A 17,199-nucleotide genomic window follows, 5' to 3' on the forward strand; every position below is an offset into this window, starting at 1 on the left:
CCTCATTAAAGATGCAGTGATAGGCCAGTGGGCAAAACCTTCATCCGGTTATTGATTGAAGAAGTAGCAGTTGGAGAGCATGACCCTAGTAACACAGTGACACAGACAAGCTGATGATTATCTGAGAGACACATGTTAAATAGAGAGAACTATTTCCCTTTATGGAAAATCAGTATTTGTCATACTACTGATTCCATTGTGACCAAATATTTCTTTAAATGATTGAAAACAAATATATGAAAATCATAAATAATCATAGCATTGTTACAAAACATGCTTTATAGTTGTCATAAAATGACTCCTTGGGAGAAATAATTCACATAGTAAGCATATTTAATAAAACCAGGACATTTTGCCATTTACTGTGAACGGATTTTTATTTCCCTTGTTTCATGTGCTCTTGTCTGAGCTCAGGGTGATGAATTTGTAGATGGCTATTTCAGTTGCAACTCTATCTCTGAGGCATTGAACCTCAGTTATGGTAATTTTGAAGCCAATTGATTTGGACTTTATTTTCTAAATAAAAGGAAGGTTGAAAGATTTATTTGAAGTTTGTAGGAGTGATATAGGTTTTTGGGGGTTTTTTTGATTTTTTTTTTTGATGTAGGTTTTATACTTATGTTTCCTTGAAGTAGATAACATCCTTCCAGAAGAGTAAGATACTCCTAAAATGTAAATGAACAGTTGAGGAATAATATAAATTATTTTAAATATCACTTATGAATTACTTCTCCTATATAATGAATGACCTCTCAGTGGACTACTAGATGTAGCTTGTTTTGCAAAGAAGGCTTTTATTTTTCAATTTTTTAAGTTGAGGTATAACTGACAAACAACATTATATTAGTTTCAGGTATAAAACATGAGATGATTCAATATTTGTGTATATTGTGAAATAATCACCAAAATAAGTCTAGTTAATATCCATCATCATACATAGTTGTAAATATTTTTTCTTGTGATAAGAAATGTTAAGATCTACTCTCTTAGCACCTTTCAAGTGTGCAATACAGTATGATTAACTGTAGCCACCATGCTGTACATTACATCTCCATGACTTTTTTTGTAGCTAGAACTTTGTACCTTTTGATCCCGTCGCCCATCCCCCACCCCTCACCTCTGACAACCACCAGTCTGACAAAGAACCCTTTTATATTTAAGAAATAGCTGTTTCTTTCTTGGTAAAATGGGTCTTGGAATTTTTTTTGGTTGTTGTAAATTTTCCTTAATTTTTTGGTTATTGAAGATCTTGTTTAGCACATCATTTACCATGTCAGATTTGAAATAAGTTCTTACCAAACTGCCAGAATATTTATTGAGAGAATGTCTGTATATATTTGTTTATTTTTGCATAAATCAACCCTGGAAGATCCAACCAGAAAACAATAAAAACAAGGAAGAGAAATAATCAGGGTCTAGGGCTGGAAAGGAGATGTCTGTGAGTCAGCTGTTTATGTAGGTTTGACTTTTAAACCATGTGTTCACTTCACGTTAAAAAAAAAAATCAAAAGAAAAATAGCAACCCCTCAAATTGGAAACAAATGGAAATAAATGAACCCAACCATATATGAAATTAGTTCTGTAACCATACAAGATAAAATTATTACAAGTGACATTTGGGTGCCTGTACTTCCTCAGTCAGACATTCTACGGACAAAAGGACTCGAAGAAATCTGAAACTTTACTCAAGACTTTTATTATTAGTAACAACTTTGGTAGTGTAACTGTGAAATGTTTATATGTAGGAGGATTAAGCAAATAACTAAAGATGTTAATTTTAAAAGTAGGAACAGAGAAAAGTTTATAATTCTTTTTTTTTAATTTATAAAAATAATTCTTGAAATGTGTATTTTAAGTTCTTCCCGCTTTCATATTTCAGGTTAGTTTTTAGAAAGTTATTTAATGAAGAGAATTTAATATATTTCCAGTATTCTATATCACTTTGACTATTATCACTTTAAAAATAACAAAACAAATGCCTTTAGATAATTATACTAATTGCAATTCTCTCTACATTTTTGCAGTTTTGTTTTATAACATGAGCCTGGATGTGAACCGAAAGGCAGAGTCTCCATCGAGATTTTACTTTTCTTCCAATGGAACTTCTGATGTGATTACAGGAAACATAAAAGTATCAAGCAGAGTGACTAACTGTAAAACACATCAAGCATTTATGCGGGTAATGTAAACTTGTTTTTATTAACAGATATGTAAACTTCAATATTATCAATACGTTTAAATCTTCTTGCATTGGTATCTTTTATAAAACACAGTGAAAAGCAAGTGTTACTTGAACTAGCTGATCTGTTGTTCCAGCGTCAAAATGGTAGATGATCCTGTGTCAGACCTAGATAATTCAAACTCTACTTTTTCCTTCTTCCTTATTTCACATTTATCACATTTTACCGCGTCACTGTTTTTAAAGATTTGCCTTTTCCTCTTCACAATTGCTATTGTCCCTCTCCGTTTATGCACTTGCCTAAAAATGTAAATGTCGAGTAGCTCTGCTGAGCCCCAGATCTATTCCTGGTAGATATTGGAGGGTGGGGGGAGGCAGGGAAGTTGGTTTATTTTTCATGTGACTTTAAGAAGCAGAATCCAATGTGACTGCTTTTGGATCATGCCTTTGTCTCTATGCCAGCATTGTCGGTGATGTCAGTGGGAACTTGCACAGTTGTAGCGTGATGGGGATCATCTGTGGGCCAGGATGATGCTTCTCATGATGGTTTGGGGTATATCCTGCCAAAGCACAGCCAATTTCATGTTTCTTTTATTAAAACACTCATTCCCAAACTGATCATCACGTTCCTTGCATTGATCACATTTTATCGTATGAAGCAGTGCCAGGTCTTTTTCATTAGGGAATGGTGTACTTCATCAGAAAAGCTACTGTCACAAAAAAGCCAAACTATTCCCAGGAGCCTTTTCTGGGATTTCAAATAGTAGCCTCAGTTTAGAACTTAATTTTTCCTTAGACACTTATTCCAAGCAAATGCAAACAAGCATCAGGACTATTAGATGCTAACAGCAATAATCCCTATGCTATTTCCTCATTTCCCTTAACAGTTTTTATTGTTGTACTAGAGTAAAGCTATTAGATGGTTAAGAGCCAAAAGTATAGAATGATATTAGTGCAACCATCATTGATGTGGTGGGGATTAAAAAGGGTTTTTTCTTTTTAATTCTGCATAGTTGATTTTACTCAGGTTAATCAATTTTAGAGACTAACACCGAGACCATTTTAAAGGGCAATAAAAGGACCAACATCAGACATTGACAGACATATTGTGTTGAATCTGTACAAATGGCAGCAAATTGATCTGATTTATTTAGTCCCGTTTCTTGACATTGTTCCTATGACTAAGGGTTCATCAAAATTGTGCACTTTTTTCAGAATAGATTTGTACCAGAAATGACAGTTTAACAGAGGTTTCTGTGTTAGTTGCATGTACACTTGTCACTACCATGGTAACACAACAACAGCAGGTTACAGCCATGACTTTGGGCCATACTGTCAATGTCAAAAAAAAGCACTTAGCTCTGGGATTGGTACATAGAGGGACTGTTTTTGAAAAAGTGATTGTTTCTTCCAATATTTTTTTTCCTTCCTAACTTACCTTGCTTTTGTTTGGGACGTTTTAAAACTCATACATAGAAAGGCAAAAGGCTACTCCAACACTCTCCCTTGCAACAAATCCAAAGGCAGGTGTAAGAACCCCAGAAACAGCTGCCCTAACCTTGAGTTTTGTCAAGGACCCCTAGCTGTTATTTAGGAGGAGATGAAAATATAATGAGTGCATTTCCCATCCCCACCAGCATGGTACCCGAGGCTTTCGGAAACATTAACCGGATTGTTCCTTTGTTCTGTAAAGCGTGTCCGGTGTCAGGAGTGTTAATATACATGTGCATTCTACCTCAGTGCCCCTTACAGTGAAATAAGGTGACACTTGTTAATTATGTGCTCAGGGCCACAGCCCCCACCTCTCAGAGGACTCCGTGCCTGCTAGTTGGGCATGCTTTCTTTGCATAGCTCCTGTTGGCTGTACCAATTAAGTTCCACTTCTTCCAGTTAATAGATATTGAGTACCTATGTAGTGTCAGGTTCTGTTTGAGACACTTATATAGGTCAGTGACTGAAACAAAAAGATTACCACCCTCATAGAGTTTATAGTCTAGTGTGGTGAGATAAACAACGGCACAAAATGTAACAATACACAGTAGTAACAAATAGTAACACAATAGCACAATAGTAACAAAATGTAAATTTTATAGTATTTTAGAGCAGCAGACCCCAACCTTTTTGGTACCAGGGACCAGTTTCATGGAAGACAGTATTTCCACTGGCGGGGGGATGGTTCAGGAGGTAGTGTGAGTGATGGGGAGCGATGGGGAGCGGCAGATGAAGCTTCTCTTGCTCACCCCACAATCACCACCTGCTGTGCAGCCCGGTTCCTAACAGGCCACAGACCGGTACCGGTCCATGGCCCAGGGATTGGGAACCCCTGTTTTAGAGGATTATCTGGGTGATGGAAAAAGGAAAGGCGAGCAGAGCACAGGAAATTATAGAGTTCTGGGGAAGGAGTGAAGAATGCAATTTTAAATAGGGTGGGCAGAGTGGGCCTCATTCAGAAGGTGACATCTGAGCAAAGACTTGAAGGAAGCTAAGAAGTTACCATGTAGATGTCTGGGGCAGTGGTCCACAACTTTAGCCTGCAACAGCATTACCTGGGGGGCTTGTTGAAACACAGATTGCTGGGCCCCACCTAGAGTTCTTGATTCCGTACATCTTCAACAAGGCCTGAGCATTTGCTTTTCTACAAAGTCCCCAGGTGATGCTGATGCTGCCAGCTTGAGAGCTGTGCTTTGAGAACCCCTGATCCAGGAGGAGAACATTACTGAAAGAAGAGCTAGGTAAAAAAGCATCAGGAAAAGAATGAGCCTGGTTGTTTTAGGAAACCATGAGGAGGCAAGGATGGCTGGAAGAGTGAGCCAGGGGGAGAGCAGTAGAAAAAGAGTCAAATCACATAAGACCCTGTGACTTTTTCTCCAAGTGGCATGGGGATCTATTGTAGAGTCTGGGGCAGATAATTGACATGATCTGACTGAGTAATAAAAAGGAATACTCTAACTGCTATGTTGAGACTACACAGTAGGCAACCACAGGTTGATGCAGGAGGAAGAGAACACTGTAATAAGCCAGGTGAGAGATGATGGCTCCAACGAAGGTGGTAGCAGTGGATCTGCTGAGAAGTAGTAGAAGACAGATTCTACAAAATTTACTGAAAGATTGGATGTCTAGCATTTGAGAAAGAAAGGCTCCAAGGCGACTCCAAAGTCATTAGCCTAAGCAACTAGAAGAATACAGTTTTCATCAGTAGGGCAAGGGAAACAACTTTTGGGTGTAAAATGTTGGAGTTCAGTTGTGGACCTGCTGAGCTGGAGAGACCTATTTTACTTTTAAGTGTAAACAGCAATTAATCATTTGTATTGTATATACTCATCTGGAATTGGAGAGGGGCATGGAACTGGAAATATAACAATGCATATTTGGCATGTGAATGGGTTTGAAAGTCATATGAGGTGGCTGAGATCATCACAGGAGGAGAAAAGAGCTAAGGTCTGCACTCTGGACCCTACAACATGAAGTGGTTAGAGAGAAGAGAAGGCTTACTAAGGAGATGAGAAGGACTAATCAGTAAGGAAGAAAAACAGGAGCTTGTGGCATCCCGGAAGTGAAGTGAATAAAGCAGGGCAAGGAGAAAGGCATGACAGTGTTTTCAGTGCTTTCCTCTTAGTTGAAGAAGATGAGGGCTAAGAACTCACCATTGGGTTTAGCAATGTAGAAGCTATTGGTGATCATGACAACAGCGGTTCAGAGGAAAAGGAGGAGAGGAATTGGAGACAGAGTGTAGCTTATTCTTTCACAGATTTTTGCTCCAAGGGGAGCTAAAGAAAAGGGGTGGGGAGTCAGTAGCTGACAAGAGAAGTGGAGAGACTTTTTGTTTCTTTTAAGATGGGAGGAATAGCATGCTCTTATGCTGATGGGTGTGTTCCAATAGAGCAAATGAGATAGATAAGAGGAAAGAATCAGCGCAAAGAGGGCAAAAGGGGTGGGATTAATTGTACAAATGAAAGGATTGATTCTAGATAGGCACGTGCATAGTTCATTTGTTTATGTGCTTGCAGGTGCTGGGCAGATGTGGTTGAGAGGACTGGAAGTTCTCCTGATTGCTTTAATATTATCAGCGAAGTAAGAAGCAAAGGCATTAGCTTCCATTGGAATGGGAGAAGTGGTGTTTAGAGTTCAGGAAGAAGATGTGAAGTAGTCTTCTAGGAGAGTGGGAGAGTGAGAAAGTACAGTATGGTCCTGAGGTGGAGTTAGGCTCTAAGTTGCATCAGAAAGTGAGACGAGTCAGTATGGTTGTGGTTTTTTCCAGTCATGTTCAACCTTACAGGTGGGAGTAGATGAAGAGTTACAATCAGCCATGGTTGTGGTCTGCCAATAGAGTGAAGCAAAGAAGGAATGCACGAGAGAGCCGAGGAGTATGCAAGGGAGTGGTTATATTTTTGGCCATGAAGATTAAGCAGGGTAAGGAGAGGAGAGAGGACAGCAAGAAGGTGTGTGAGGGACAGGGGAACAAAGTTGAATTGGAGGTCCCAGTGGGAGCAGCACATTGTTGGACTTGAGTATTAAAGAGAATGAGCCAGAAAGATTTCATCAGTATGACAACATGTTAGAGCCATTGGGGACCTGAAGGTGAGAAAAAGAATTGAATTTTATTTTTATTCTTGCTCACAATCCCTTGATGATCTCACATAAATGAAAGTCTTTAAACCTACTTATATTTAAAAAACTCATCACAGTCTTTGTTAGTAGAGAATTTGGCTATGTTAGAAAATCCAAATCTTCTCATAAAACTTGGCTTTTATTAAGTCCTTCTCTTTTAATCACACATTCTCTAGTTTCATGTATTGGATCTTCTTGGAATATAGGAGACATTGTTAGCAATCTAATAAGTATCACATCACTAGCATATACATTTGCTGGTATGTTATTTTTCTGAGACTATATGGTCATTTATCTGGTTGGTAAGCACATCAGTTTTCTCAAGTCTACTTCATCTATTCATAATTAAAACAGGTATTACCTAAGATTGTTTTATATGAATGGTCAAAATGTATTCCTCAGAAAATAAGGCAGAAATTATTTTTTTCCTTATAGAACTCCATTTTTTGGTTGTTTATAATTATGCCAAGCTTTAATTTTTACTGTTAGAGCCTTAAAATTATTAGATGTTATGAAAGGAGAATCTAGAATTTACAGTTGGGAGTTAATAAAAGGTTTCTATGATAGAAGGCAAATGGTTAATTTTTTATGCCTTATAGTGTTTTATCTATTGAAATTCTGTTCTCTTGGACCTCGCTTTTCCCTTTATGAAAATGTTTCCCCATCCATGTAAGCATATGAAAATGAATCTTTGTTATCTTCAAAGGTACAACTTGATTAGGTCTTAGAGATTTCTTAGGACAAGATTTTAGGACAAAGGATAATTTTGAGGCTGTTTTGATTTAGAGAAACCCATTCAACAGTTGGCAACAATTTTTAGAAATGTTGGAGCAGCCATGGTAGTGAGACTTACCTTCACGTTTTTAGAGATATTTCTTGATTGATCTTGATGGAATCTCTGCATCAAAATACTCTCTGATGTTTGAGAAGAAAACAAACATTCCCTTCCTGTCTACAGCATTCCATAAAATCTAGAAATATTTAGCTTAGTCATTGGAACAGGAATGCCTGTCTCTACTGGTATCTGAGATCCAGGCCTTAGTATGTTGTATAATAATCATGAAATCAACCTGCCTATGTATTTAGTAGATTAGTTTATTCTTTCTTTCCTTTGGTTTCTCTAAATTCTGGATTTTGGATTTCTGAAATAAAGGAATTTTATTTTGTTATCTAAGTCTTTAGATAACTTATAAAACCCATCATTTTCAGTAATAACTTCAAAAAATGAACACATATTTGATTATTAAATATATGTATTTGTATTTTATTTACTTATATTTTTAAGCTATACAAACACATAGTTTAATGAAGTACCATTTGCTCCAAAGTAGTTATATTTTAACCACTGTGGACCGATCCATATATGCATGCATTTCTGCTGAAAATCTAAATGCAGACAAACTATATAACTATGCTGATATTATGGTAACCTAGAAGATGATTGATTATTCCAACATATATTAATTCTTTGTTAGATTACAAGGTCTTTGAAGACAGGATATTATGTTTTCCATGTTTGTATTCTTCTTAGAGCTAACACAACTCATTACATAAGGCCCCCAATCAATCAATATTTAATAAATTTATAGATTATGTGTTCTCAGAGCTTTTTAAAGAATTCTGTGAGGGAAAATCTGTAATGTTCTATTCGTGTAATGGTGAGGGCACCTGTCTTGGGAGTGTTGTCTTTTCTCAAGAAGTTGTAGTCCCAGGTGTTTGACAGTTCACCCTCTGAAACATACTTACTAGATAAAATGGTTATAATTACACGGGGCCTTGCCGGCTCAGATTCCAATCTATGTCTCAGTCTTACCTGCTCCCACCCCAACCCATTCCCCACATTGGCACCAGAGGGGCATTTCAAAAACATAAATCTGATCACATTCCTTCTTAAAATTCTTCTATGTAAGAATTTTCCCATGCCCTTTCGAGTGTAGGTTAGGTGGCCCTCCCTCTTCTGTACTTGTGTCTGCATGTATCAGAATGCTCATCCCTCCACCACATGTGTGGATTTATGGGTTTTAAAGTGTAATGTAGGCACCGGCTTTCAGTTTTGTATCCCTAGATCCTGTCTTCTACAGAGTAGACTCATGAATAGATATTTTCACATGTTTATTTATACCTCAACATCATTGTTCAATATGGAATATTTTATAAATATTTCTGGCTCCACCCTTTAAATAAATTCCCTCACTACATAAACACAATAGGATGACGTGGGCCTACAGCTCAGTTCTCAAGCTGGCCATAATAAAAATTTCTGTGAAAGTGAGACAAGAAGGCAGACTTTGTGTAATTTCAGACATGTGCTAATTTGCATGCTTGTGGGTGCCCTGTTTTATGTAATTGTCCATAAAAATGTGGCATGGAATCTTCATTATTTTTAATATAGATAGCACATGCCCATCCAAATTAAAAATTTTAAGCAAATCTACTTTTTCCTCCTGTATATTAATTAGTCACTTTAAGAATTTTTGATATTATAGCTTTTGTCCTTAGGTGGAGCTGTTAAAGTTAAGTAAGTGTGAATATCTGTCAAATACAGTTCTTGCAAGAGTGCACGTACATTTTATATATTGTGAGAAAGGCATAATTAATAGCTAATTAGGATAATGAAAGTAATATACACCAGATGTAGAGAAGACCTTGTGGAAAATTAGTATGATTTAGATAACATGTGATGTGGTCAAAGCAAGCTTGTTGAGAAGAATTAAAGCAGTGGACATGTGGAGGGACAGTCAGTGGCTGTCTAGCTCCTACATCTAGGGAATAATTTAATCAAGTTTGCTATTGTAATACTCAGGGCTTCAAGCTGTTCCATTTTCACAAGTTGATAACTTGGGATTTGGACCTTGATTTGCAGCATTCCTATATGGTCAAGGTTTCGAGTTGAGATGATCACTTACCAAGTAATCTAATAAAAACATCTCCATGTGTGAGAATGGAAAAGCCATGAGAGATCTTGAGTACTCTGAGTCATGCTACACATCTTCCAGGTACCACTTAATTAATACAAGTCTAATAGTTGTATTAGTAGAAAACGTAGCTCATTTTCTTTTTAGTGTTCACTGGTTGGCAATAGACTAATTTTCTTTCTTCTTATTTCTTCCAAATAGTCACCAGAATTTATTATAAGAAATTGAAATTCTGTAATTCCTTGGTTGGCTTATATAGCTACATTTTGCAGTAATATACACATAATAATGATAATATTTAACATCTATTGAGACATTAACATGTACCAGGCATTGTACTAAGTGTTTTACATACATTATGTCATTGAATCCTCACAATAAGCTATAGGTGTCATAATCATCATTTTCATTATCATTATTACCAGCCATTTTCAGATGAGGTAATTGTTCCATAGACAGATTATGTAATTTGCCCAAGGTTACGTATAGATAACAAGTGAAGGACCTGAGGTTTGAACCCCAGTACTCTACCTTCAGACCATTTGCTTTTAACCAATTTATATATATATATTTATATTTATATAATTTATATATAATGTAAATGATGAGAAGAAACAATTACATCCTTTTTTATAATTACATAAAAGACAGAATAGGTGTAGTCTTATGTGAAACGTCATCTTTATTAACTTCATTGATTTTTATCTAAAGTTACTATAGGCGTAAATAGCGTAGCAGTAATCTGTATGATAGGTATTTTTTTCTATTCAGTAGGGATTGTTAATTTATGAGCTTTGGAAATCTGCTTTTAGGCAGAAATGTTTAAGCTATATTCCAACTCTGAATTGTCTAGATAAATAGAAATCCACTGACATTATTCAATAGGAGGTCTGTCAATTACAACGTCATGGATCTACTAAGGAACTCACTAAGTGTAAATATAAACCTCATAAATATAAAACTCAATTATGGTTAAAATTAATATGTCTAGTCCCAATGAAAACACTTGAGTTTCTTCAGTGGGACTTTGATGAATCTATTTTTTTTTAAATCAGAAGAAATGTAAATTGAAACAGGCATATGAAAAGTAGAGTCAAGCCAAGCTTTACGTTTAAATTGTTAGTGTGAAAGACGAAGTGTGTGACCAGTTCTTTGAATATCTTCTGAGTATAGTAACAATTATAATACCAAGAAAAAGAAAAAGAAAAACTGCATAGTTCCTGTGTAGGTGGACTGTATCTGCTGATTGTGAGCTTCTCTCTCAAATCCTGAGATAATATCTACTTTTAATTTTTGTTGTGCATAAGCTACTTGTTCTATAGATTTGCCATCAACATGTCTTATTTCATGCAGTTTAAATTGTCAACTGAATTCTGTTATAAATCCTCATGGATTACTTTATAGTGGAATCTTATTTGCCCATCCTCTTAGATAGGGAGAAAAATAAATGAGTCTGCTTTCAGTATATTTTGAAATCTCATATCTGTCTAGGCAGGGCTGCCTGAGAAGTGCTTTCTAAGAGATGCCATGTTTTTTATCTTACTTGACTTCCTTTTTTTTTTTTTTTTTCACAGACTTGGGATTCTAGAACACCTTTACTATTTAGGGAAGTGTTTCCTTAATTGAATGCCAAACTACTTCAAAGTTATTTTATTGTCAGTTATTTTAGTGTTTGTGGATGTTTATGTTAGCAAATAATTTTGATAGTAATGTTGTATATTCCCTTTTAATGAAGGGGCTTGAATAATCGAATGAAAAGATGAAATAAATTTTAAGTTCATGGGAAAATGTTTTTAAAAGAGAGAAAAATAATGCCTGCATGTAGAAATAAAGATTAAAATATATGAATTGACAACCAGTGTAATAAACTCAAGAGCCATTTCTTGGGAGGCAGAAGACAATAAATTCTAAAAACCTAATCACTCGAAGACTTTTTTACTACATATAAAGAAGATTAAGAATGATAAATGCTGTGTAAAAAATTAGTAAGATTTTAAACTTAAAAGAGTGTCATACAGAGAAGAAAGGATTCCAAATGGGTTACAATTCCTGTATCATTGATAAATAAATCCAAGAACTCTTTCTTTGTAAAATGTAAAAGCACAATAAATGTGGAAAAACTGTAACAATAAGAAAATTGTATGCATAGAAAATAGTATTGAAGAAAATATGCCAAAATGTAGACCTTCATAACTATTATTGGATAGTTATGGTTTTTCATTTTTAATACCTTTTGTCTTTTTCCTAATAAACGTGATTGCTTTTGTAATGTGTGAAAATAGTTCAGTTCTTTAACAATTTAGCTTAAAAGGAAAGGATTTTCTTTGACTTCCATATATTGTGTTTGACCTTATGCAGGAAAGGAGGGACTTTATATATTTTTTTTATTTAGATGCTTATTTTTGTTATTAATTCATATGGTTTTCAATTTCTTTAGAAAGATGTACGGGACATCCTCACCCCAATTCAGATTGAAGCCGCTTACCACCTGGGGCATCATGTCATCAGTAAACGAAGTACAGAGGAATTCCCACCACTTCAGCCAATTCTTCAGCAGAAGAAAGAAAAAGACATCATTGCAAAAACAGTAGGAATTTTTTCCTTTATTTGAAACATAATGTGACATATAACTGAAGAAATTCTTTTGAAATAGTACATAGTTCTGAGGAAATGTACTTTCTCTGAATTTTTTTTTTTAATTTAATGAATTTTTGTATAAAAAAGGTTTATGGTATGTCTTGTTTTCCATTTTTCTTTATTTTTTATATTCCCTTTAGGATATTGAACTGAATACCTTTAAATATGCATTTAGTCATAACAGTGGTTTCCCATATACATAAAATGTTAATTTTCTCTCCTTGATGCCTTGCCAGTGAAGAAAATATATTTCCAGAGAGCACTCCTAATGGAAGTGAGTTGCATTCATGAGTTATTCAGCATCGTCATGTGTGTTCAGCTTATCTTTCTCATTTTCTGTCTCCTTCTTTTTCAGTTGTCTTCCTCTCACTCACCCTACCCACAGATTCACTCATGTCTTGTTAGTCAGATTTTACTCATTTAGAAACATGTATCTACGTTACACAACAGTTTCTCTTTTTAACTTAACTGTATGTGCATTTTGAGATGGATCCTGCATTCTGAACAGTGAACTGCTTTTTAAAATGTATCCCTGAAGTGATGAAAGGGGAACACCTAAAACCAAGATTACTCTACCCAGCAAGAATCTCATTCAGATTCGATGGAGAAATTAAAAACTTTACACACAAGCAAAAGCTAAGAGAATTCAGTGTCACCAAACCAGCTTTACAGCAAATGCTAAAGGAACTTCTCTAGGCAGGAAACACAACAGAAGGAAAAGGCCTATAATAACAAACCCAAAACAATTAAGAAAATGGTAATAGGAACATACATATCAATAATGACCTTAAATGTAAATGGATTTAATGCTCCAACCAAAAGACAGAGACTGGCTGAATGGATACAAAAAAAAAAAAGCCCCGTATATATGCTGTCTACACGAGACCCACTTCAGAACTAGGGACAAATACAGACTGAAAGTGAGGGGATGGAAAAAGATATTCCATGCAAATGGAAATCAAAAGAAAGCTGGAGTAGCAATCCTCATATCAGGCAAAATCGACTTTAAAATAAAGACTATTACAAGACACAAAGAAGGACACTGCACAATGATCAAGGGATCAATCCAAGAAGAAGATATAACAATTGTAAATATTTATGCAGCCAACATAGGAGCACCTCAATACATAAGGCAAATGCTAACAGCCATAAAAGGGGAAATCGACAGTAACACAATCATAGTAGGGGACTTTAACACCCCCCTCTCACCAATGGACAGATCATCCAAAATGAAAATAAGAAAACATAAGCTTTAAATGATACATTAAACAAGATGGACTTAATTGATATTTATAGGACACTCCATCCAAAAACAACAATACACTTCCTTCTCAAGTGCTCGTGGAACATTCTCCAGGAAAGATCACATCTTGGGTCACAAATCAAGCCTTGGTAAATTTAAGAAAATTGAAATTGTATCAAGTGTATTTTCTGACCAAAATGCGATGAGACTAGATATTAATTACAGGAAGAAATCTGTAAAAAATACAAACACATGGAGGCTTATCAATACACTACTTAATAATCAAGAGATCACTGAAGAAATCAAAGAGGAAATCAAAAAATACCTAGAAGCAAATGACAATGAAAACACGAAGACCAAAAACCTATGGGATGCAGCAAAAGCAATTCTAAGAGGGAAGTTTATAGCAATACAAAAGCCTACCTCAAGAAACAAGAAACATCTCAAATAAACAACCTAACCGTACACCTAAAACAATTAGAGAAAGAAGAAGAAAAAAACCCAAGGTTAGCAGAAGGAAAGAAATCATAAAGATCAGATCAGAAATAAATGAAAAAGAAATGAAGGAAACAGTAGAAAAGATGAATAAAATGAAAAGCTGGTTCTTTGAGAATATAAGCAAAATTGATAAACCATTAGCCATACTCATCAAGAAAAAAAGGGAGAAGACTCAGATCAATAGAATTAGAAATGAAAAAGGAGCAGTAACAACTGACACTGCAAAAATACAAAGGATCGTGAGAAATTACTACAAGCAACCGTATGCCAATAAAATGGACAAGTTGGAAGAAATGGACAAATTCTTAGAAAAGCAGAACCTTCTGAGACTGACCCAGGAAGACATAGAAAATATAAACAGACCAATCACAAGCACTGAAATTGAGACTGTGATTAAAAATCTTCCAAAAAACAAAAGCCCAGGACAAGATGGCTTCACAGGCAAATTCTATCAAATATTTATAGAAGAGCTAACACCTATACTTCTCAAACTCTTCCAAAATATAGCAGAGGAAGGAACACTCCCACACTCATTCTGTAAGGCCACCCTTTGTCCAAAACCAGACAAAGATGTCACAGAGAAGGAAAACTATAGGCCAATGTCACTGATGAACATAGATGCAGAAAACCTCAACAAAATACTAGCAAACAGGATCCAGCGGCACATTAAAAGGATCATACAGCATGATCAAATGGGGTTTATCCCAGGAATGCAAGGATTCTTCAATATATGCAAATCAATCAATGTGATAAACCATATTAACAAATTGAAGGAGAAAAACCATACGATCATCTCAGTAGATGCAGCAAAAGCTTTTGACAAAATTCAGCACACATTTATGATAAAAACCCTCCAGAAAGTAGGCATAGAGAGGACTAACCTCAACATAATAAAGGCCATATATGACAAACCCACAGCCAACATCATTCTCAATAGTGAAAAACTGAAAGCATTTCCTCTAAGATCAGGAACAAGACAAGGATGCACACTCTCACCACTCTTATTCAACATAGTTTTGGAAGTTTTAGCAATCAGAGAAGAAAAAGAAATTAAAGGAATCCAAATCAGAAAAGAAGATGTAAAACTGTCACTGTTTGCAGATGACATGATACTATACATAGAGAATCCTAAAGGTGCTACCAGAAAACTACTAGAGCTAATCAATGAATTTGGTAAAGTAGCAGGATACAAAATTAATGCACAGAAATCTCTTGCATTCCTGTACACTAATGATGAAAAATCTGAAAGAGAAATTAAGGAAACACTCCCATTTACCATTGCAACAAAAGAATAAAATACCTAGGAATAAACCTACCTAAGGAGACAAAAGACCTGTATGCAGAAAACTATAAGACACTGATGAAAGAAATTAAAGATGATATAAACAGATGGAGAGATATACTATGTTCTTGGACTGGAAGTATCAACATTGTGAAAATGACTGTACTACCCAAAGCAATCTACAGATTCAGTGCAATCCCTATCAAACTACAAATGGCATTTTTCACAGAAGTAGAACAAAAAAATTTCACAATTTGTATGGAAACACAAAAGACCCTGAATAGCCAAAGCAATCTTGAGAAAGAAAAACTGAGCTGGAGGAATCAGGCTTCCAGACTTCAGACTATACTACAAAGCTACAGTAATCAAGACAGTATGGTACTGGCACAAAAACAGAAATATACATCAGTGGAACGAAGGCCCAGAGATAAACCCACGCACATATGGTCACCTTATTTTTGATAAAGGAGGCAAGAATATACAATGGAGAAAGGACAGCCTCTTCAATAAGTGGTGCTGGGAAAACTGGACAGCTACATGTAAAAGAATGAAATTAGAACACTCCCTAACACCATACAGAAAAATAAACTCAAAATGGATTAAAGACCTAAATGTAAGGCCAGACACTATCAAACTCTTAGAGGAAAACATAGGCAGAACTCTCTATGACATAAATCACAGCAAGATCCTTTTTGACCCACCTCCTAGAGAAATGGAAACAAAAATAAACAAATGGGACCTAATGAAACTGCAAAGCTTTTGCACAGCAAAGGAAACCATAAGCAAGACAAAAACACAACCCTCAGTATGGGAGAAAATATTTGCAAATGAAGCAACTGACAACGGATTAATCTCCAAAATTTACAAGCAGCTCATGCAGCTCAATATCAAAAAAGGAAACAACCCAATCCAAGAATGGGCAGAAGACCTAAATAGACATTTCTCCAAAGAAGATATACAGATTGCCAACAAACACATGAAAGGATGCTCAGCATCACTAATCATTAGAGAAATGCAAATCAAAACTACAACGAGGTATCATCTCACACCAGTTAGAATGGCCATCATCAAAAAATCTACAAACAGTAAATGCTGGAGAGGGTGTGGAGAAAAGGGAACCCTCTTGCACTGTTGGTGGGAATGTAAATTGATATAGCCACTATGGAGAACAGTATGGAGTTTCCTTAAAAAACTAAAAATAGAACTACCATACGACCTAGGAATCCCACTACTGGGCATATACCCTGAGAAAACCATAATTCAAAAAGAGTCGTGTACCACAATGTTCATTGCAGCTCTATTTACAATAGCCAGGACATGGAAGCAACAGTTGTGTCCATCGACAGATGAATGGATAAAGAAGATGTGACACGGGCTTCCCTGGTGGCGCAGTGGTTGAGAGTCCACCTGCCAATGCAGGGGACGCGGATTCGTGCCCCGGTCCAGGAGGATCCCACATGCCGCGGAGCGGCTGGGCACGTGAGCCATGGCCGCTGAGCCTGCGCGTCCGGACCCTGTGCTCCGCAACGGGAGAGGCCACAACAGTGAGTGGCCCGCGTACTGCAAAACAAAACAAAACAAAACAAAAAAAGAAGATGTGACACATATATACAATGGAATATTATTCAGCCATAAAAAGAACCGAAATTGAGTTATTTGTAGTGAGGTGGATGGACCTAGAGTCTGTCATATAGAGTGAAGTAATTCAGAAAGAGAAAAACAAATACCATATGCTAACACTTATATATGGAATCTAAAAAAAAAAAGTTATGAAGAACCTAGGGGCAGGGCAGGAATAAAGATGCAGATGTAGAGAATGGGCATGAGGATACAGGGA

General features: G+C 36.0%; 1 protein-coding gene across 1 annotated transcript in view; it reads left to right on the forward strand.

The window, feature by feature from the left end:
* The window catches only part of ITGA4 (integrin subunit alpha 4), an 86,675-nt gene that overhangs the window by 43,760 nt on the left and 25,716 nt on the right, over positions 1 to 17,199 (forward strand). The window contains exons 15-16 of the mRNA XM_060106911.1: positions 2,025 to 2,179; positions 12,140 to 12,289. Coding sequence (XP_059962894.1) covers positions 2,025 to 2,179; positions 12,140 to 12,289 — 305 coding nt within the window. The remainder of the gene's footprint in view (positions 1 to 2,024; positions 2,180 to 12,139; positions 12,290 to 17,199) is intronic.

Source organism: Mesoplodon densirostris, chromosome 8 (assembly GCF_025265405.1).
Source record: "Mesoplodon densirostris isolate mMesDen1 chromosome 8, mMesDen1 primary haplotype, whole genome shotgun sequence".
Taxonomy (NCBI): domain Eukaryota; kingdom Metazoa; phylum Chordata; class Mammalia; order Artiodactyla; family Ziphiidae; genus Mesoplodon; species Mesoplodon densirostris.